At 38.6% G+C, this 24,505-nt stretch overlaps 1 protein-coding gene across 2 annotated transcripts in view; it reads right to left on the minus strand.

The window, feature by feature from the left end:
- Positions 1 to 310: 310 nt before the first annotated feature.
- LOC149177362 (uncharacterized) overlaps positions 311 to 24,505 on the minus strand; it is a 168,581-nt gene continuing 144,386 nt past the window's right edge. The window contains exons 11-15 of one of the 2 annotated variants that reach the window (XM_089420103.1): positions 1,472 to 1,636; positions 1,231 to 1,356; positions 980 to 1,031; positions 676 to 837; positions 311 to 550 (exon numbers count right to left, since the gene is read on the minus strand). In XM_089420103.1, the coding sequence (XP_089276229.1) occupies positions 685 to 837; positions 980 to 1,031; positions 1,231 to 1,356; positions 1,472 to 1,636 (496 nt within the window). In that variant the 3' untranslated portion in view covers positions 311 to 550; positions 676 to 684. Of the gene's footprint in view, positions 838 to 979; positions 1,032 to 1,230; positions 1,357 to 1,471; positions 1,637 to 24,505 lie in introns of both variants that reach the window. The other variant, XM_089420102.1, reaches the window with a different exon arrangement.

Raw genomic sequence — 24,505 nt, forward strand, 5'->3', positions numbered from 1 at the left:
CACTTCTGAAATGGAGCTCCAAGTCACAAGTTTCAGTGATAGTTAACAAGTTACAAGAGAGTTTAAATTTAATACACAAGAAAAAACACATTTAAATTGAAGATAGTTTGCCAATGTATAGAGAAATTGACATATGCTCAATAAACTCTCAAATTTTCCTCTTTACAAGAATGAGACCAAGAATTTGTTGATGATCTCTCTGTCCAACATAGGCACAGTGCTTTATGCTCTGTGCTATGAGTCTCAAATAGGCCGAGAAATTTATATAGCATTATTCCACAATATCAAGTTCTTTGAAAGAGTTCAAATGTTGGAATAAAAATTTCATATCACTTTATAAATATGGCATCTGTATGTTCTACATGTAAACAGTTTAGAAAAGTGCATTTCATGACAGACCTTAACTGTAACTAGAGTTGAATATGATTTTACAAAAAAGTCTTGAAGTCTCATATACACGTGCTGACAACAATAGTCAGCAACGAGGTGCTGAGATATACCTTATGCTTCTCCACTGGCATATTGCTATCTCTATAAATGCAGAATCTTCCTACATGAACAAGATTAAATACATAGATGTATTTATAACATTAATGACAGACAATTCTCCAGTCAATTCAACTATAGACATCTGATTGTTACATGATTGAATTCAAGGGTATAATTTTCTCACACCAATTAAAATCAATCTGCATCTCCAAGTCCATCACTCCCGTCTCCTCTCTTGTGGATGGGAATGTAATGAGAACTAGATTTTCCTTGCTGTGCAGCAATTTCAGCATTTTTTCGGAGAACAGCACCAGGGGATGGGTAAGGACGCTGTTGGAACAATGGCCCCTGCAAATGAATCAATGGTATTGATATATGAGGCAAGAAGGCACACAAAACCTGGTCAAAATATGAGAAACCCAAAATAAAAAATCGACATCTAAACATTGTAAAAATTTCAATGCTTAGATATGGTCAAAGTAATATGTACAGTGGCAGTAGTATCTGCAGCTCTCGGTTGCACGCCTTTCAGTCCAACCACCCTGTAGAACATTACCAATACCAACGAATCATTCAACCAGAATATGGTGCTCAAAACTACACAGTTTCCATTGGAAACATTCAGTTTACGATGCCACTGAACATTTCATTGTATGTCCATCACAAGCTTCATACAAAATTTTGAACAACATATGCATACAAGACAGATAACCAGGACATGTGGATGGAGAATAAGCATACCAGCCACCACGGGGAGCATCTGAATAAGAGCTGGGATCCATAGGGTCCAGTTCATCACTATCACTGGGTATTCGCTTCCTGTGATCTTTCTTGTAACCTTTCCCACTAGGAGGCTTCGCTGCAGACCTACATGGGCCGTAAATAGCATAATTTCATATTTGCTTAGTTGATGTACAAACTCTACTATCCCGACCTTGCAAAGCGTGCAATTTAACCATCTCCTCATTTGAAGATAACTTGCCTGTGTTTTGAGTCCTTTTTAACTGACTCTTCTTCAACAGCAGCCGCAATATCCGATTGCCATTTGTGCTTGAAACTGGGGTCTGACTGTTCCTCTGAACCTGGTAAATATGTGATCTGCTTAGCACTTGGAACCATATTTAGTGGCACAGGAATGTTTAAAATCCTGCATCCAAAACAAAAAGAGGTATATGTCATAAGGATACAAAATAAGGAATGCACATGATAATTCTTTCAACAATTTATCAGAGGGTCATCCGAATTATCTCTGTTTCAACAATTTATCAGAGGGTCACTATAATTATCTCTACCGTAAACAGAACACATTGGGAATCTTGGTCCCCGACAGTTGAAAAGCAGATTACGTTTGACTTTTTATATTGGAATATTAAGATTACATATTAAGAATTTTCCTAGCAATTTCAAAGCAGGTCAACTTTTGAGAATAAATCCTCATATCCAGAGGTTCCCTTCTTCATGATCACTTTCTAAATTTTAAGACAGATTCCCGCAAGCATTTTTGTGATATTTACTCCATGATCATCTTCTTCAGATATATAGCAAATGCTTTATTACTTAAGAATTGTTTGTTTTGGCATCAATATGTAACTCCAATGGTAATCTTCAGCGACGCATTGTTAACATTTGTCACAGCTGGAACTAGGACAGGATTGCATATTATTATTTTGGATATTCGCTTGTCTTCATAACTACTATCAATGCATAAATCATTAATGGTACTGTTCAGCATAATCTCATTAACACTTCTCATATCTGGATGTAGGACAGGGTTTATATTTTAGGCAAAATTGCCATACACAACATACTATCATGTTTAATGTAAAGAATAGAATACACAATAAAGCATGATAAACCTGCATATACACAATGTAGTACACAACATATGAATGTGGAGCAGCTTCCAAACTATTATTATGACAAGTTACACAGTAACTCCTTAGATTTCAATACAATAATCATAAGTCTACATATATATATTTATATAATGGCTCGGTCTTTATATATACCAGTCTAGATCCATCTTAACTCCATATCTAACAAGTTAGGATGGTTTAATCCCCCCTTTAAATACAATGGGTCAAAAACCATGAATACAATGGGTCAATACCATGGGTCAATACCAGTAACTTGACCAAGTCAAATTTACCTTAATTACCCAACAAATAATAATAATAATAAAAATAATGTAGAATTTTTATTTTCATTATTGCCGAGAGGTGCTCTACAGCCTAATATAGGGGTAGATATGCAAGCGTAAATGTTTAACATTTAACATTTATATGTCGGCTCAATTTAAAAATAATAAAAGGTTAAAAGTAATATAGAGTCAAGTATGGTGGAGATGTTGTAGTTTAAACATTTAAATCTTGGCACAATTAACAATAAAAAGTAAAAAGTAATAAAAATAATAAAAAATTCAATTTGTCATATTCAGAGTTGCGGGGGAGCGCCCCCCCCCTCGAACCCGCTCCCGAACCGCGCTCCGGGCGGGAGCGGCTTGGGAGCGCGCTTCCGAAATTGCTCCCGAACGGGAGCGATTTCGGGAGCGTGCTCCCGACTAAAAAAATTTCGCTCCCTGCCAATTTTGGGAGCGCTGTTGGGAGCGTCGCTCCCAGAGCGAAATTAAAAGCCCGGGAGCGATCGCGGGGCGATCGCTCCCGACCTTTAAAAAATCGCTCCGAGAGCGAATCAGGCTGGGCCGGGAGCGTTCCAATGGAAAAAAAAATCCGCGGACGCCAAAAAATTATCAATTTAAAAAAAAAAAAGTTTTAAAAGCCCAATGGGCCAAAAAACATTTCATTATCACTTGAATGAGTTGAGAAGCACTGGAAAGCAAGAGCAAAAGAGCGAGGAGAAGCGAAGAGCAAGCGCCAAGGAGCAAGGAGCAAGCCTACAAAGAGGTAAGTAACTTAGTAATTTAGTTAGTTTAGTTAGTTTAATTTAGTTAGGTAGTAATATAGTTAGTTTAATTTAATTTATTTAGTTTATTAACCTTATTTAGTTTAAAAATCATGAATCTAAATTAAATTAATAAATTAAATTTATTAATCTAAATAAATTAAATTAATTTGCAGATTCAAAAGCCTACAAATATCAAACACCATGGACCTGGCTATATTTCTTGGCATTTTCCTCTTCTTGGTCCCTTTTATGGTTATTATGGTGCTGGAGAGTAGGAAACAGAGGGGCCAAACTGAAGAGGGGGATGAAGAAGCTGGAGAAAGTCGAATTGATGAAAACCCCGGTGAGGAGGAGCTGGAGGAGGGTGAACATGACCCTCAAAAAACTAAACAAGACCAAACCCCATTGTGGAAATATGTTAACAGGGCTGAAACAGGGAGAGGGGGTGGAACCACTAAATTTCATTGCCCCCATTGCGACAATGATTACACAGGTTCATACACCCGTGCTAGAAGACACCTGTGCGGGAAAAGGCCATGGGATGGAGACAAACAAATAGGAATCAAAACTTGTCCAGCGGTGTCAGTAGCGGATAGAGCCAGATACATAAGGGAAGAGGAGGAAGCCCAATACAAATCAAAAAAATCAAGGGGTTTCTTTGAACCAAGCTCACAATCACAAAGAACTCCTTCAGCATCCTCCCAAGGCAGTGGATATGGAGGCACAGGGTCATCAGCTTTAAGGCGTAGAACCATATCAGATTTCCTTGATGAGGGGTGTAGGAATGATGTGGATTGAAAGGTTTACAGGTTTCTCTATGCATGTGGGATACCATTCAATGTTCTTCGCTCACCTTATTGGCACGAAATGGTTTCTTCTATAAATGATGCCCCTAAAGGATACAAGAGCACTGGGTATGACAAGGCAAGAACCGTTGGCCTTGATCATGAAAAAGAAAAAATATCACATTCATTGAATAGAATGACAAGTTCTTGGACTGACCATGGGGTGTCCATTGTATCTGATGGATGGACAAATGTAAAAGGCAAGCCATTGATAAGTGTTCTTGCTGTGTCTGTTAATGGTCCCATCTTTCTAACTGCACATGATTACTCAGACAAGTTCAGGACCGCCATCAACATTGCAGAAGCATTACTTGAAACAATTGACCGTATTGGGCCATATAATGTCATCCAAGTCATCACTGATAATGCTCCTAATTGTAAGGTAGCGGGAGCAATTATTGAGGATAAATACCCCAACATATTTTGGTCTGTATGTTTGGTTCACACATTGAACCTTCTGATGCATGATGTTGTCAAAAACAAAAATGCACAATACCAATGGATTGATGATTTGTACAAGAAAGGCAAACAAATGATAAAATTTATTACAAATCATAGCAATACCCATGGCCTTTTCCGCAGTCGCTCGAGATTGGAGTTGTTGAAGATTGTGAAGACCAGATTTGGTAGCTATTACCTCACCTTCGGGCGCCTTTTGAAGGTAAGAGAGTCATTGGCTAGCATGGTATCAAGTCCACATTGGCAAGCATTAAAGGAAAGGGCTACAAATGCAGCTGACAGGCGAGGTTTTGAACTGGTGGAGGAGGCCACTCTTGATGGTCAATTTTGGACAAGTGTGAGGCAAGTATTGGATTTCACCAAGCCCATTTATCACATGATTCGGTTTGCAGATACAGACAAACCAGTGATTGGCGAGGTGTATGAGCAGATGGATACCATGTTGGGGCAAATACAAGATATTGTTCATAACAGAGATCCCGACTTGTACAAGCTAATTCACGATTGTGTGTGTGAACGGTGGAATATACTTAATCTTCCACTACATTGCTTGGCGTATATCCTTACGCCAAAATACTACTCTACATCTTGGTTGGGCCAACCTGCACCAGGGGGTGGGATTAGGACCAAACCCCATTTAGATGCAGAGGTAACTAGAGGATATTTGGAAGCATTAGAAAAGTTGATACGTGACAGGGAGGAATGTGCAGTTGTGCGCCTTGAAATAGGCAAATACTTCAGTGGCACTGGTTTGTATGGTAACTTCCATGCAATGGACGACAGAGATAGATTTGATACTCTCACATGGTGGGAAACATATGGCGGCCAGGGACTTTTACCAAAATTAGCAAAAAAAGTTCTTTCACAGGTTGTAAATACTTCTTCTACAGAGAGGTGTTGGAGCACCTACAGCGACATACATAATGTGAAAAGAAACAGACTCTATGAAAACCGAGCAGAAAGCTTGGTTTATGTGCACTACAACTTGAGGTTGTTGAGTCATTCCTGTGATCGGGCTTATGAGGATCCCACATATAAAATTTGGGACAATCACCCAGAGGATGACAATTTGGAGGATGGCATTGTACATCTTGAAGAACTGGAAGAGGAACTTGTAAGGGATGAAGATGAAGCAACTGCAGCAACCATGCCACCTCCACCTCCACCATCCAATAGCAGTGCTCGAGGTCCAAGTCTTGTTCCTTTGTTGTCGCTACCTCCATCTACACCCTCACGTGGAGGTTCTAGTTCTGGTCGTCGGTCTGTGCGGGAGACTCCTAGAAGAGCACCACGACCTGCTTATACTCCTGGAGACTCTTGTGGCAAGGGCCACATGTAGATTTACAGTTTACTTGTATTTTTTAGTTTCTATTAGACTTTAGTTTTCATAACTGTTGAGTTTTGAGTCCTTGACTCTTGACTCTTGACTCTTTCATATCATAATGATATTTTTTGTAAACAATATATCACTGTGACAATGAAAATTTGAAGTTTGAAGTTGGGCCTTGGCAATTATAACTCATTGCTAATGATTGTGAATTATGAATATGATGCTTCGTGAAAGACTAAAGTTGTTTCATTTCATTTCATTATTCATGTTTCATTTTATAAATTTATAACATTTCATATCATGTTAACAGTTAGAAGTTAGGACTTAGAAATATCTAAGATATTACTTCTTGTAATGGTTAAACTTAGCTTACAAGTACAACTTTGGTGATCAATGATGATAAATGTTATTGAATTTTCAATTTTGAAAGCTTGAAGTTGAAACTTTAAGATTGAATTTGATGAATCATGATTCACGAGATTCAATATGTTGCAGTTGTAATATGTATTTTACTAACTTGTGGACATGGTTGATGAACTTGATGACGATTATAATTTCTAGATGATTGATGTGATATGGTTCAATGATCAATCTATGTTTTTTTATGTTTTTTATTTCTAATTCATCATTCTACATGTTTTTGTTGACATATATGTATCAAAAATTAAAAAATATAAAAATATATATATATATATATATATATTTTTAAAAAATCGCTCCCGGATTCGCTCCCAAACCGGGAGCTTCTGAAAATGGTCGCTCCCGCTCCCGTTCCCGCTCCCGCTCCCGCTCCCAAGCAACATTGGTCATATTCTAATTTTGTTTTGCAGAGCAGTTTAGCCCCTCCAACTTAAGTTAGAATATGCTTTAGGAAATGTTGCATAAATAATTATAAGTTACATTGGTCAATCTTAAATTAATAATGACTGATAGATAACTAATAAATTGAAATGTGAAGTGGATAAGTAAATTGTTTGTTCACGCAAAATAACTTGCATAGATTTTGGTGGGTAGTAACCACTAATAAGTCTATACATTTACAAATTTACTCCTACATAACTGTTGAAGAAAACATAAATAATGGTGGGAAGTAACTCATATAAGTATATTTTTTACATCTTATTTGTATCCATTTTTTATGCAAAGATTTGCTTAAGATATGTTATTTACTTACTCATGTAAGTATATTTTTAGCATCTTATTCTTATCTATTTTTTATACAAAGTCTTTTTTAAATAATGATGGGAAGTAGTTCATGGTAGATATTTTACTCCTATAGAAGTGATGAAGAAAAAATAAATAATGGTGGGAAGTAACTCATATACGTATATTTTTTACATCGTATTCGTATCCTTTTTCCATGCAAAGATTTGCTTAAGATATGTTATTTACTTACTCATGCAAGTACATTTTTAACCAGTGATGATAATATCTACAAGATATCGCTGATAATAAAAAAAATATCGCGATATTTTGGCTCTCGAAAATATCATAATATTTCCAATATATCGTCGATATCTCGGCAAAATATCGCGCGACAATAGAAAATATCGTGGGGCAAGCTAGGTCGTGGCTAGAAAAAGGGAAATTTGTCTTTTTTTTCTTCATTTCTGTATCTGAATGTTGGAGAAGGAAGGGGAAGAGTTTTGTGGTGGTTGTCAATGAGGGATTGAGGATCAAACATCAATTATCACTGCCAATTAAGATTTTTTTGTGGATCAAAGATTGAAGAACAGTGAGACAAACTTCATTTCTTCCATTAACAGGTATGTTCTTAAAAACCCCTATGTTAATGATTTTTCATAGATTTAGGGTTATGCTTGCTTGCCTCTTTGCCTACCAACATTTTGTTTCTTTGTTTTTTTTCCATTTGCTATGATTTTCATGCCCATGAGCCCATGCAAGGGTTTTCTCCATATTTGGACAGCAAGCTTCATATTTTTTTTAACTTTCTTATGCGCCCTCTCATTGCCATTTTTCATTCACATTGCAAAATGCAAATAATGTAGTAATTTTTTTAAATGAGGTGGTTATTACTTAATTATTTTTTGTGTTGGGGGGTTTAATGCCAATTTTTTTGTTTTTTTTGCGCCCTAGGTTTGAATTAGTTCACTACAAATGTCAAATATGCCAAAAGCCTTGGACCCATTTTGGGAGTATGGGGAGCTTGTTGGTGGGGCAAATCGGGCATATATATCATGCAAATTGTGGGACCAAGATGTCAGGAGGGGTTACGTGATTAAAATAACATCTGGTTAGACTCCCTGCACATGATGCAGATGTAATGCCTTGTATGGTTTCTAGTGCGTAGGTTATACAAAAAGTTCTTGAAGTAATTGTTGAACAAGACAGAAAGATCGCTGCTAGGGAGAGGGCACTGGTCTCATATAGATAGCTGCTAGTTTTATTTGTTTTGCTACATATAAGTTTATAACTCATGATGATGAATACTTTTATATATGTGATGTTATTTTGTTTAAGTCCTTGATTGGACAATTATCAGGGATCAGCAGGATTTGATATCACCTTTGAAGTTTGATGTATCATTTCTATTTGACATCATATATATCAATGCTTTCTTTGTATTTATGTGCCAATGTGTTTAGTTCGTGTTGTTATTGCTTTATATGTTTAAAAATCTGAAGAAAAAAAATAATATATTATGCATTGTTTATGCTTGCCGATATTTTCGTCGATATTGCCGATAAGATGTTTTCTGGACCCTCGCCGATATTTTACCGATACCGATATTATCAACACTGTTTTTAACATCTCATTCCTATCTATTTTTTATACAAACACTTGCTTAAATAATGATAGGAAGTAATTCATGGTAGATATGTTATTTACTTGAGTATAGGTTATTTTCAAGTAATTTATTTTGGATGGTTTCCATGCAAAGTTTAAGAATAAAAAATCATTACACAAATATTTAAAAATCATGCATCAATATTGCAACCATATCCATAAATTAGAGCATAAAATATGTAAGGTAGTTATCCACATGGCATTATATTGTGCAAAAGTTGCAATAAGACCTTCAAGTTATAGTCCAATCCAATGTTTGAACATTCATTTTTTTAAAAACTAATAACATTATAATTTGCATTGGTCAATGCTAAACTAATAGTGATCAACAAACAAATCGATTGTTAGAGTATTGCATTGGAAGGGGCTATAATGATTTCATAACCATATTTAAATTCAATTAATACGCAATAAAAACTTAATACTTACAATAAACTTACAGTATGACAAGTTTCTTAACAATGGATATCCACCCCCGCTTTACTATGAATATTATTGACTTGTAAATAGGTTTTGTTACAATACCATGACTTATCAATACCACATGCAGAAAAACCATAACTCATTTCACTATAAAAATGTAAAATGTAAAATATTTTGACATTACATATAACATTGATTACATAGAGTGAAAATTCTCCATCATATGGATGGAGGAGGGAGAGGGGGAGAAAAAGAGGGGAGAGAGAGAAGGAGAGAGGGAGAGAGGGGGGAGAGAGAAGGAAAGAGGGAGGGAGATAGTGACAGAATTAGAGGGTGGAGAGAGAGAGAGTGATGAGGAGGGGGGAGAGAGAGAAAGGGAGGTGTAAGAGAGGGGGAGAGAGGAATGAAGAGGGAGGGAGGTGTAAGAGAGAGGGACAGAGAGGAATGAAGAGAGAGAGGTGGGGAGGGAAAGGAGAGATGGAGTTGGAGGGGGAGAGAGAGAGGGGGAAGAACAAAGACATAGAGAGATAGAGGTAAAGAGGGGAGAGAGGAAACGAGGGCAAATAGAGAAGGAGAGGAGAGAGAGAGGGAGAGAAAGGAAGGAGAGAGAGGGAGACATAGAGATGGAGGGGGGAGAGAGAAGGAGAGAGGGAGGGAGATAGAGACAGAGTTGGAGGGTAGAGAGAGAGAGAGATGGGGGGGGAGAGACAGAGGGAAGTGGTTGAGAAAGGAAGAGAAAGGGGACTTGAGGGAGGGAGAGAGTAGAGCAGGAGGGAAGAGGGAGAGGGAGAGATGGAGCCAACCTAGATATGGTATGTGCGTATATAAAAACTAGCCTAGATCCATCTTAACCCCATATCTATCAAGTGTCGAGAGGGATCAAATCTCTTGAGATATCCATCTTAACCCCAGATCTATCAAGCAGCGAGAAGGATCAAATCTCTTCACTTTAAAATAGGTTTGTATCTCAAGAGATTTGATCCCTCTCGACACTTGATAGATATGGGGTTAAGATGGATCTAGGCTAGTTTTAGTTTGAAGTTATTTTTATTTTAACATAAGGTTATTTTTATTTTTATTTTATATTCACTGAATCAAAATGTTTACAGGACTTTACATTACAACATGTCTACCATACTGGGCTAGAGAGAGCCTCTCAATGTAACTAGTTCTCACCCATTACCCATGTTGTACCACTATGAGGTTGATCCACCATTTATATGTACATTTTGTTAGCACTTTGTGATTTCCCTAGGCTGAAAAAAAATCCAGAGGTAAGCACAAACCACTTTAGGCCAGAATCTAGCCCTTCTATACTGGATAGGGCTCTCTGACTTAGGTTACTCAACAAATATGATATTAGGCTAGGTAATAAGCTCAACAAGGTTTGAGTTTTTAAAGGTCTATTGATGAGAAAAGAGACAGATCCATTGGGCATGGAGTCATGTCAAATCAGTTTTTTGTCTAATGATATGATGGAAAAAGAGAGGGTTTCTCCACAGGGGCAAGGTAGGCAGCTTTGGTGGTGGAATTTAGGTCAAATTGTTGTAGGGGGTGAATGTATAAAAGGTGAAAGACAACACATTAGAGCATCAAACCATGGATGAATTCTAAAATGTTGCTTTAAGCTGAAAACATTGATAACTTGGCAAACTAAAACAAAGCATCATTAAAGATGAATTCTGAATCAAACATCTGGTTTTTTCCAAGCAAGAAGATACACATTAAAGGGATGTAAACACACAAGATAACTTACAAGATCAAAGGAGCACAAACCACCAAAATTCTGACACAGGAATCCCTGCAAATCACCTTTTATTTCATTCATTCACTGGCAAAGCTTTCAGAAAAATACAGTGCACAAAAGTCTTTTCTCTAATCTAACCAACAAAACCACTTACAATGCTTTTGATCTCTTTATACATCATGAAGGATTCAATCTCCTACCCTAGGTGGTCGAAATCATTGACCAAAACAAACTTTTAACTAGATACATAAAAAATCTAGTGCATATACTGAAAAATAGAAGTAGTTTTCCTTACAACCAATCCAAGCCTAAAACATCACTAACCTGGAATATTGACAAATAAACATTAAATACAACTCCTAAGATAATTTTCCACCTATCTAAATGATCTAAACCACTTCTAGAAATCAAAAATTCGAAATTTGAAATGAAAAGTGCCGACTGTCGAGACTTGCAGCGCATTAGGCAATTTCGCAACAAAATGAAGTAGCTTCCATGTTTTGTACGGTTGCGGCCCCTTTCTGTCAAAATGAAGCAAATGGGTGTGAAAAATCCTCAACCGGAACCGCTACTGCAACAACTGATGATATTACTCTTATTTGTTAATTTCCTTTAAACAAATTACTTGTTGTTTCCTACAGCAAATATCGTAATGCATACACTACAGCCTTCACTTAATTAAATATTATGCGGAAACAAGAGACTGAGCAAGAAAGAAAATACAACACAATTGACATTGTTGTTTTTGGACAAATGTCCCCAGAAAAACCCAATGCGAGAAACCCGGTGTAGCAGTTCTGAGGGTTTATTATTACGAAGCAGTAGCAAATTTTGAATACATATCTAGATACCTCTCATGTTATTCAGTTACAGAGATATAAATATTCGCAGAAATATTTGTGAGATTACCTCACACAATCACTGAGAAAATCCCAGCTAATCCGGATACTGAATGAAGTGCCTCTGGCAAGCCCTACGTTGCTCTGTGCAGTCCTCACGTAGTCTCTGCATCAACCTCTCTAGGCTCTGCATCACCCAGTCTGCTAATCCATTTGCTGCCCGAAGTCTCCGCTCTCAACCTCCTGGGCTCACACCCTGGCTCTCGACTTTGAAACTGACTCTCCTCAGCAAAATCTTAGATTCTCTCTCACCCTCTACATGGCCCTTCATGGCCCTATGTCAACCTCTGCATCTGGGCTACTGGATCACTCTCTGCCTCTCTCTGTTGATGATTCTCCAACTGAGAAAATCTCTCTCTCCAGATGCTATCCCTGCCCCTCAACTGCAAGAAATCTCTCTTGATCTCTCAGTGTGTTTTCCAAATGATCCTCAAGCCCCTTGTTATATCTTTCTGTTGGACAACCAACGGCCTAGATTAACTCCTAAACCAAGGCTCATATCGTTTTGGTTTGATCTACGTCTTCTTCTAGAAGTTACACCCACAATTAGATTAATACCCATTAATATTTTAATTTTCCTAAGTTTAGACTTAGGAACTCCATTAGAAATATTAATTATTTTAATAAAATCGTTTCTGGGTGGAATTTCCCAAAACGCTTTCTAGGTTCTTTGGAATACATGTGCCCAAGCCTCCCTGCAAAATTTGAGGCCTAGAGCACATCCGATGCTACCCCAAATCAACACTCCCTCTTAGCGAGGAATGTGCTCTAGCAATATACACTGTTGCATATTGCTCTAACTCTAAAGCATCGTCCTCTGCATTGTTGATGCCTGACATGTTGTCCACCAACAACTACGTTGATGTTGCAACTGTACTGTTGCCTTTGACACTACCACTGCCATTTCTACATCTGTACTACTGCTCCCTCTCAAATGTTGCATCTGCTATGTTGCTAGCACTGCCACTGCTAACATTGCATCTATACTGCAACTCAGTTGTTGAGAGAAGAAATTGAAAAACATCCAAAATTACTGAACTAATTGTGTTCAGTATGATACCACGTGAATGTTGGAGCTTGCCCGTTGCTCGTCTCTGTGTCGACCCTCTGAATCTACTGCACTGCTGCTGACCTCTGCTCTATGCCATCTGCACTGATGTCAATGTTGCTCTGTGTTGTTCAATCTCTGGCGCTCCTAGCCACCCCAACTGTGTCCACGACACTCCTCGGCACCACCCGACACTAGTCAATCCTGCTACTACAAAATTGGGCTCCCGTAGAAAGGTATTGATCCAAGAGGTGGACTCCTCAAGGATCCTGCCCATTTGTAGCTCTTACGAACTACAACTCCAAATCAACCCACCTCCCTCCTGGAGGTATCTCGACTATCATGGCGAACTCCTCCTCTTCGATATTCGTGGAAGCAACCTTCGAATCATGTTTCTCATCCTTTTCCTTCTTCCTGAGAGGACACTAGGTAGTGTAGTGACCCATCTCACCACACCTGAAACACTTGATCTTCGAGACGCCCTTCTTATGTCTCTGATGCTCCTGCTGTCATTTCAATGCAAGGGTTGCATTATCCTCCTCCTCCTTAGGCTTCAACCCACTGCTGCTACTACTTCCGTCAAGTTTGACCTTGACCAGGACTCTCCTCAGCTCCTTTTGTTTTAGAGTTGCCCACATCTCAACCCAATTCGACAATGCTGCTCTGCCCAAGATACTCTTGACAAAGACTTGCCACTCATCCGAGACAGAATTAAGGGTCAGTCTAACTAACTCTAAATCCTGAGGTGTATGCCCTGCAGCAGACAACTCATCACGAGTTTCCTTTAGCTTCGTGAGGACTGGATCCACACGCTCTCCCTTCTGCATCTCTGAGCAAATCTCAACTTCTGCTCCAAGTACATCTTTTGTTGCTCGGAAGATCCCTGATATAACGTGGCCAAGGCATCCCACATCTCCTTAGCAGTCCTTCTGCTAAGAACATGACATACTACGTGATCCTTGACTCCATCCAGGATCATCCTCTTCGTCTTCGCCATTTCCGATTTGGACTTCTTCAGTGGATCTGCATCTGCAGGGACAGCCACCACGCTGTCGACATAAGTCTTGAGGGCATGCTCATCTAGAAGGAATGACATTCTAGCCTTCTAGATGACGTAGTTGGATGCTCCATCCAACCTGTCCTGATCCCTCAAGCCACCGGTTGCCATATCTGCCAAAAATTTCGAAAGTCTCCTCTCTACTTTTCACTGCTGCTGCTCAGCGAATGACGAAACAGACTTTTTGGCAAGGAAGTCTGCTGAGGAAAAGTTCCCTCAAAGTGCTTCTCTTCTTTCTTTTGACGTTTTTCAGCCCAACAATCTGTCTGCTGAAAATCTGTGTCCCACCAGCTCTCTCAAGTTGAGGCTTCGGCACTGCTCCCTCTACCCCAGCAAAAATTCGAACTGGAAGTCCTTCTCTTCGTCGACTCACTCGGAGAGAGACTGCCTCAAAAATCTGCCCTCCCGGCTTGGAACTGCGTCAACCGTCTGGGGTTTTGATCTGCTGCCTCCTGCAGCTTTTTTGAACTCCCTCTTCTGCTCAACGTTGGATCTACCGGCTCTGCTCTTCTTGCTTCCCCTGCAGCTCCGATACCATGTGAAAATTCCTCAACAAGAACTCCTATTGGAACAACTGATGATATTACTCCTATTTGTTAATTTCCTTTAAACAAATTACTTGTTTCCTACGAAAAATATCGTAATACATACATTGCAGCCTTCACTTAATCAAATATTATGTGGAAACAAGAGATTGAGCAAGAAAGAAAATACAACACAATTGACATCGTTGTTTTTGGACAAATGTCCCCAGAAAAAACCCAATGCAGGAAAACCAATGCAACAGCTTTGAGGGTTTATTATTATTAAGCAGTAGCAAATTTTGAATACATCTCTGAATACTTCTCAAGTTATTCAGTTACAGAGAAAAATATTGGCAGAAAGATTTGTGAGATTACTTCACACAATCATTAAGAAAATCCCAGCTGATCCGGATACTGAATGAAGTGCCTATGGTAGGCCCTACATTGCTCTACGCAGTCCTCACGCAATCTCTGTGTCAACCTCTCTAGGCTCTGCGTTACCCAGTCTGCTAATCAATTTGTTGCCCAAAGTCTTTGCTCTCAGCTTCTTGGTCTCACACCCCAGCTCTTGGCATCTGAAACTGACTCTCCTCAGCAAAATCTCGGGCTCTCTCTCACCCTCTGCATCGCCTCTGCATGGCCCTACATCAGCCTCTACATTTGGGCTACTGGATCACTCTCTGCCTTTTTCTACTGATGATTCTTCGGCTGAGAAAATATCTCTCTCTCCAAATGCTATCCCTGCCCCTCAACTACAAGAAATCTCCTTGATCGAAATTTCCTCCTAAGAACTTCTCACTTCAGAAATTCGATCTCTTGATCTCTCGGTGTGTTTTCCAAATGACCCTCAAGCCCCTTCTTATATCTTTCTGTTGGACAACCAACGACCTAGATTAACTCCTAATCAAAGGCTCAGATCATTTTGGCTTGATCTCCATCTTCTTCTAGAAGTTACACCCACAATTAAATTAATACCCATTAATATTTTAACTTTCCTAATTAAAAATATTAATTATTTTAATAAAATCGTTTCTGGGTGGAATTTCCCAAAACGCTTTCTGGGTTCTTTGGAATATATGTGCCCAAGCCTGCTTGCAAAATTTGAGGCCTAGAGAGCATCTGATGCTACTCCAAATCAACAATGGGTATGCTTCAAATAACTTTGTGATAATGTTGAACCCCTTAAATGAGATTCCAATAGCCTGCAGACCTCCCTTTGACCTGTTCCCCACTTTTGCACCAATATTTTCTGCTTTCGCAACACCTACATAAACTAACATATATCGACTCCTTTCTTAATATAAAGTGTTGGAAACATCAATGTGGATGTTGGAACCTCTTATAACTCCCATCATGACAACAAAAGCTTCCAACTTCACTATCCCACCAATGTCAAAATCTATATAAAAAGCGCAGCAAACCCCTTGCTACGTTTTTGCTCATTTCATCAAAATTTACCTTTTTTGATCTCTTGAGCCAAAAAAAACAAAGTTTCAGGGCTAAGTTGAGCTTTTCTACTGAAGATTCACTTTTGTACTGGCCTCTACAAGTATATCTAACTTGCCCATTTTCCTCTTCCTTCCAGATTCCTTGACTTCAATGAGCTTTTTCTTCACCAACCTGAGCCTTCCTTTTAACACCAAATTTTGTACATAGAAATTTTTCACTTGCCTATGCAAAGGCAAGGTCCACTTCAATTTGTATTTAGCCTTGTCAAGGACAGGCCCAACAGCTTCCAACTACCTAAACGCATAGAACTTATCCCTGTGATCCTTTTCTGCAAGCTGGTCCACCTGCTATTGAACTCCTTCAAGTTGTTCCAGGAGCTTCTCAAATTCTTTTTGTTCATCAAAAATCGTCTTTTGTTTAGGCTTAACAGTCTCCTTTACTTGCATTTGCACCTTGGCAGTAGACCTAGTTCTATGTCTCCTTGAATGCTCAACTGGCTCCTTTAACTCTTCAACATCAATGACCATTTTGTCTTTGGCAACATGTGCCAATGTTTCCTTTGATGGCTCTCCTTCACTAGGCTGAATAGTTTCTTGTGATATTTTATGTCTAAGTTCCCTATTCTCCTGCTGTAAGTACACTATTGTCAAATGGGCCTTGTCTAACTAATCTTGTAACTCTCTAATTTTCTGGTCCCTTTCATCAATTTCCACTTCCTTTTGTGTGCTCTCTGATTCCATAACTTGAATAGGTGAAGATGGAGGATCTATAGGCAATCTCTTGGTTGCAGATCTTGTTCTTGGTACCCTTGCCACCTTTTCTACCTCAGGTGAGAAATGTAGCTTCTTAGCACTTTTCTTATCAACTGATTTGTTTTTAGTCAAAGGATTTTTTACTGAGTTTGCCACTGCAGGTGAAGCTTCTTTAATCACAATTGAAGGAATGTATTTCTTGGTCTTTTGATTGTTTGAAGACAATGTTGCCCATCCTGAATAAACCAAAAACTGGCTTCAACTTGACTTTCTTTTGTTTGAACTCGGTCAGCGATCTTACATAGACTCCTAAACAAATAATAGGGAAGATTCAAATATTTCTTACTAGTAAAATGCATTAAGAGCCTAATGTGATAGTAATACACTTTACTAAACCTCCCTTCACATGTGAAGTACCTTTGAATCACTTCCAATAGTTTACTATGGTGATCTTGTAAATAACTCCTTGGAACAACTGAACCATACCCTTTCTGGTGTTTTGGCTTGAGAAAATCCTTGAAATCAACCAAATCAAAATAAATTCCTTTAAACCGTTCCTCTCCACTCAAAGGGATCTCAATGGCCTCAACTATTGATTGCGCTGACACTGAAAAAGTTAAGCTTCCCACCTTTGCTTGCACACCATCAAAACCCCTAGCAAATTCCTTTGTCAATTGTACATGATACCCCTGAATTTTCTCACAAAATCTCATACACCCTACTTGTTCAAAAGCCATTTTGATGGCTAGATCTGCATTGATGGTTGTGATATCCTATGATTCAAAACGTACAAGGGCTCCCCTTTGTGTTTTTTGTCTTTTGGAGTTGCCATAGTTTCTCTTTTGCAACAATGAATAGTTGGAGTTATGAGCAACTCGTTTGTGCAACAATGGAGGTGTTATGGTATTTGAAATCTCTTGACAATGACTTAAGATATAATCCAGCAACTACACCAAAACTTACAATTGCATACTTTCTCAGGCAAACCCTATAGAACTTGGAATTTCATAACTGTTGGCAAGAATTTAAACTAGGGACAGTCGCAGCGCACAAGCCAAAAATGCAACGCTAAAGAAATTTGACTTTTTAAAACACTTTTGAGCATAAACTTTGAGGGAAACAACTTTGTTATAGTCTTAAGACCAAGGCACCTATTGCATGCAAGGGCTCACACAGCGAAAAGGCGAATTGATAGCGAGAAAACATGGATATGACCCATTGTGTGGTATCATAACAGGTTAGGATAAAAATGCAACGCAGAGGAAGAAAAACGCAACAAATTTCAGAAGAGCATCAAACAATAATTTTATTCTTTTTGAAGGCTTTAAATGGTTTATGTTGGCTTCTAAAAGCAAATTTAGAGTTCTTTCAAGACTGAAGGATAAAGATAGAGCTATATTTTCACCTATGAGGGAATTTTGACCATCAGCATGCGAGAATTTGAGCATTGTGTGAACTTGCAGCACCCCTGCCTCCCTTTCACAGTGAATGAAACGAGCAACCCGAGCTTTCCGATGCAAATGATGAAGAGCTGAATGATAAGGGATGAAGAGGCAAGTTCAAATGATCACATGGAATGGTCTAGAGCGAGAATGAAAGCATTGATCATGATTTAGAAAGAAAATCATGAATGCGCAGTGCTTTTCTGAATACACAGCACATTGGGAAAAAGGAAGGATTGTCCTTTTGACCATTATTCCCTGCTGAGATCATAAGTTGTCCTTTTGAAATGACATTCAAACTGATACCAAAGAGCCTCCAAATCTGTGTCAAGATCATTTCATGATTTCTTTTGATGTAGACATTACCTCTAGACTTAGGTGACCTACTAACAATGACTTAGAATGGGACCAACTCACAATAACCAAGGATTTGTAAAACATGATTTTTGTACTTTTTCCCAAGTGACCAAAGAATTTCCATGATTTCCCTTTGTAAGGAAAAACATGACTTTAGACATTGGACTCTTAACAAAATAAACACCTTTACATGATACCCAATCTAAACCTAGACCTCTTTGAACAATAATAGTCAAGTGATCATGACTAATATTTACAAATTTGACCTTAGATACATAGCAAGACTAACATGACCAAAATCCCTAGACATAAGACGCTAACACATTTGACTCCTTATTCCATTATATACCCCAATTAGGGTCATTACATATTTCTTTCTTTTGAAAAGCTTTGTCTTAGCAATTTATAATTAAGCATCTACCAATGTTAAAACCAAGTTTTTGGGACTGGGGAGTGGGGAGACACACATCGAGGATGTCTAGGGGCACCACCAAATTTTAGGAAAATTCTTGGGGTGTCGTGGTCCCTAGCATAGGGTCCCCTATTGAAAAATGTGTAACTAGGTTCGGTCTTCATAAATATGAAATGTACTTTTGATTCTTATATATTGTAAAATGAAAGAAAAATTATTACTGTGATTTTGGAACATGAGTTTCATGCTCAAGGTCTTTTGTTTTAGAGGTCAAGCACCAATTGAGTGCTTCTAGAGTTTTTCGTAGGTCAAAAATTCAAAAGAGTCATTGTCATATGTTGAAGACCCCATTGGGCACATTGTAACTTGTAAAAAGAATTATTTTTGTATTTAAAAGTGTCAAAATACCCTCCAAGACCAAGTCAGCCTGCCAACTAAGAAGTCGACTTAATATGAAGAATTTTGTCCATCTTGGAAGCCTGTATATAGGAGGGAACTTGACCTCCTAGAGAATTCATTCTCTCATCAAGCAAGCAAGCAAAGGAGAAGAAGAAAGAAGCTAGCAAAAGAAGAAGAAGGATGAAGATCAAGTGTTTAGGCTATTCTCTCTCTCTCTCTCTCTCTCTCTCTCTTCGCACGTGCGAAGGAAGGAAGCCAGGATTTCTGTCGCTAGGTTAGGGTTTTGTTGCTGCAGAATCGAACTTGGTGAAAGTGCAAAAAGAAGGTTGAAGGAAGGCTCATTAGGTCATCCTCAAGCCCTAGAAGAAGGAGAAAGTCAAGCGAAGGTCTGAAGAAGTCTTGGAAGCCCTAAATAAGCTCACACGTGTGGAAGTAGCTGCTATTGGGAGGGCCAAAAATTTCAGACCTACAGTAGAGGCCAAAATTCTATAGCTAGGGGTCGAAGTTGTGCTGCTGGAAGAGATTTGATTGGATTTGATTTGGACAAAGGAAGCACATCATCAAGGAGGTTGGACTTGGTCTTGGAAGGGTATTGATCTTGGTCTAAAGGTCTTGGAATTCGTTAATTGAAGAATCTATAAGAAGAAAAGACATTTGTGGGTTTTCCTCTCAAGTGGAGAGGATTTGGCCCTGGCTTGCAGTCTATATCCTGTGTTCTTGTGTACTGTTGATCTTCTTGTTTTGATAGTTGTTTGATGATAAGAACAACATAATAATAAGAGAAGCTAATAAGTAAAAGAAATCATTCTAACTATAAGAGAAATCATTCTAACTATTGCCCTATAGAGTTCTCAACATGGTATCACAACTATGGTTGGCTAAGGGCATGATGAAGATCTCTACTACATTGAAGAAGTTGCCAAAGAAGTGTACTAATGGTGGCAAGTCATCTCAAGAAGGGCATCAAAGAATTATGGGATCTCCTATTATCTATCAAGAAGGATATGGCCAAGACATCTTCAAAGGACAAAGGACTATTCTCAGCACTTACTGGCACATTTGAAGATGAGAATATTTAGGTAATTGACAGTGGAGCATCAAGACATATGATTGGTGAGCACAAGAAACTAAAGACCTTGTCAAGAGGAAAATATTCTTACTCCGTTGAGCTTGGTGACAAGAAGAGTTATCCTGTAAGAGGAATTGGATCAACCTCGCTAGAGCTGGAGAATGGAAGAAATATTTATCTCAACAACATCCTATTTTTTCCATGTTTTCATAAGAATCTACATTCCATTTCATGTCTAGAAGATAAGGGAGATAGAATTGCTTTCATAGATGGAAATGTTGTAGTATGGGATAAAAACTCTAGCATCGAAAATGCAAAGATGATTGGGATTTGCGAGGGAAGAGTCTACAGATTGCTAACTCCCCTCTCTTGCTAACTTCCCTCTCTCAAGCTTTGATTCACATTGAAGTTAGCCCATACAAACTTTGGCATAGAAGCTTTGGTCACCTTCACTACAAAATCTTACCAACTCTAGATTCAATGGTGAATGGCATCCCTGAACTTAAAGATCATGAAGGAGTATGTAAGGGATGTGCATTGGGTAAAAATACCAAGAGATCATTTGGAAGTAGTGCTTCAAGGTCAAAAGAAATTTTGGATCTCATTCATTCTAATGTTTGTGGTCCCATGTCTCCAAAGTTTCTTGGAGGTCATCTATACTATGTGACATTCATTGATGACCATTCAAGGAAAACTTGGGATTATTTGATGAAACCTGAGGATGAAGTATTCATCAAATTTCAAGAATTCAAAGTTGAAGTGGAGAACCTTACCAAAAGAAGAATAAAGATATTAAGGTTTGACAATGGAGGAGAATAAAATTCAAAAGAAATCATAACTTTTTGTAAGGAATCTTGGATTAAGAGGGAGTTGATAGTCCCATACAATCCCGAACAAAATGGAGTTGCAGAACGAAAAAACCAATCGATTGAAGAAAGTGTAAAAGCCATGTTACATGATTAAGAATTGCCAAAAAAAATTGGGGTGAAGCAACAAAGACTATTGTATATGTTCAAAATCAAAGTCCTCACAGATCACTAGACAACATGACTCCTGAAGAAGCATTCACTGGGAAGAAACCAAGTGTGGATCATCTCCGAATTTTTGGTTGTCTTGTCTATATTCATATACCAAAGGATAAGAGAAAGAAATTGGATCCCTCAGGCATGAAGGGAACATTTGTTGGCTACAGTAATACTTCAAAGGCATATAGGATCTACATAAAGGAAGGACACCAAATAGAAGTTAGTCGAGATGTGATATTTGATGAAAGTATTGCATTTAAGAAATCAAAGGATCTCCCAATGGACTCTGATGATGAAGAACTTCCTATATTTGAAGAGGAAGGTACCAAGGAAGAAGAAGAATCAAATCATGAAGATGAAGGTCCCAGTGAACCCGTGCAACCTGTGGTCATCCTCGAAACTAGAAAGAGACCTAACTGGTTGAAATCTACTCTTTTAGATGCAGAGGTACATGAAGCAGCCAAAGGCACATTCAAGGAAAGTAAGAAGCCCAAAAGATGTTATGTGTATGCAGCATATATGACAAAGTTAATAGAAGCAGATCCATCCACCTTTGAAGAGGTTGTCAAACACCAAGAATGGAAGGATGCCATGAATGAAGAGTTTCAATCAATAATGAAAAATGGAGTTTGGGAGATCGCACCTAGGCCTGAAGAAAAATTTGTGGTAACTTCCAAATGGATTTACAAGATTAAACATTCAGCAGATGGAAGTATTTATAAATACAAGGCAAGATTTGTGGCTTGGGGCTTCTCTCAACAAGAAGGCATCGATTATGAAGAGGCAATTGCACCTACAACAAAGTATACAACTATATATTCATTGGTCTCTTTGGCAACATCAATTGGATGTAACATCCATCAAATGGATGTCAACACTGCATTCCTAAATGGCACAATTGATAAAAAAAAGTCTATATAGAGCAACCCTTGGGATTTGAAGTCAAAGATAGAGAGGCTTATGTTTGCAAGTTGAAGAAGGCATTATATAGCCTTAAGCAAGCACCAAGGGCATCGTATACAAGGATGGATGCATACCTACAAAGATTGGGCTTCACAAAGAGTTCTGTTGATCCGAATCTCTATATCAAGGTTATGAAGGATGAGCATGTAATCATTCTTCTGTATGTGGATGATCTCCTCATGACAAGTGTGGAAGGTCGAATCCAAGAGTGCAAGAAGCAACTAGCAGCAGAATTTGACATGAAGGATCTAAGGTTGATGCACTATTATTTGGGACTGGAAGTTTGGCAAGGACCTAATGAGATTTATCTAGATCAAGGAAAGTATGTAATCGAAATGCTGAAGAGGTTTTACATGATGGGTTGCAAACCTATGACAACCCCCATGATCACAAAACTGAAGAGGCTGAAGTTCTGAATCAAGCTCAATGGATCCAACTAGAGATAGACAATTGATTGGTTCACTGATGTACTTGGTACTCGTCCAAACATATGTTTTGCCGTAAATGTTCTCAGTCAGTTCTAGGTTGAGCCGAAGCATGATCATTGGATAGAAGCCAAGCATATGCTGAGATATCTGCAAGGAACAATCCACTACCGCCTGAAGTATGATAAGAGGAATGATGTCCACTTGATTGGATATACAGATTTCGACTGGGGAGGCAGTGAGAGCGATAGAAGAAGCACTACTGGAGAATGTTTTAGTTTGGAACCATCCATGGTCTCATGGATGGGTAGAAAGCAAGAATCGGTTGCTTTGAGTAGCGTTGAGGCTGAATATATTGTAGCCTATGAAGTAAGCAAAGAAGTTGTCTGGTTGAGGAAGTTATTGTACAGCTTGTTTGAAGGACCAATGGACCCTACAGTGACACATTGTGATAACACCAGCTATATAAGGTTGCTTGAAGACCAAGTGTTTCATGGAAAGACAAATCATATAAATAACAAGTATCACTACATTCGAAAGTTGGTGCAAGATGGTGTGTTGCAGCTACGGTATATATCCATTGATGAACATGTAGCTGACATCTTGACAAAATCTCTTCCTAATAAGAAGCTTGTGTACTTGAAAGACAAGCTTGGACTGGTTGATATATCCTCCCTAGTTGAGAGGAAGAGATAGACATACATTCTTGTCTTCACTTTGGGAAGAAAAAATGGAGGATTGGGTAAACATTTGGCATCTGATACTCTTTGAGGGTGAGTTAGGGCATCCAAGATAAGAGTAGTCGTAGATGACTAATATTCTTTGAGGATTGGGAATCGAAGATAAGCATAGTCCTGCAAGGACATTACCTCTGAACACCCGGGTGGGGTATGTGCCTTGAGAGACAATGATGATGGTGACTATAAATCATTGGTCTCACCAGCATTGTGCTTTGATCTTGTGGAGAGATGGAGTTGTTAGCATTGTTTTACAAACCGGCCGTTTCGAAACCGAAACGGCCGAGTCGAACCGAGTTGAAGCCTTGAGGAGTGACCCGGTAGAAAAACCAGTCCGGGAGGCCGAGTCATGACTGACTCGGCCGAGTTATTGCATGACTCGGCCGAGTCAGTCATGACTCGGTCAACCCGGCCGTTTTGCACATCTACTCGGCCGACTCATTAAATTCAGCCAGTCACCCAAAGAAACAACGATTTTTCTAATTTTTTTTTTAACTTTTTAACATTTGGCTGATTGTTGGGGACTCCAAGGTGTTTTCTAAATTGGTTAAGTGCTATTTGGGGTCCATTCCCCTCTCCTAGTATTGATATGATGTTCAAATTTCATGGTAATGTTAAATTCTTAAAGTAAAAGTGACATTCTCCTTAATCTTCATTTTCATCCTTTTACTTAAATTTTTAACATTACCATGAAATGACTCAGGATGTTTAAGAGTGGTTCCAGCCTCATTGGATTTCATATGGAGAAAGTAGAATTTTAGATTTCATTCAAAATCCAGCAGACTTATCATTTTTTCAGGGTTTTAGGATTGGAGGATTGCAATGTTTCCATTGAATTTTGTCATGTATTAGGGTATGGAACTCGTATTTAATCAAGAGCACCAATCCCTCTGTGTACCTTGATGTTAGTGACATTGGTTGTTGAACTCCTCTGGGATTCGC

This window comes from Pinus tabuliformis, chromosome 4_1 (genome assembly GCF_031772625.1).
Source record: "Pinus tabuliformis cultivar Carrire ecotype Pingquan chromosome 4_1, CPIR1, whole genome shotgun sequence".
NCBI classification, from domain to species: Eukaryota; Viridiplantae; Streptophyta; class Pinopsida; order Pinales; family Pinaceae; genus Pinus; species Pinus tabuliformis.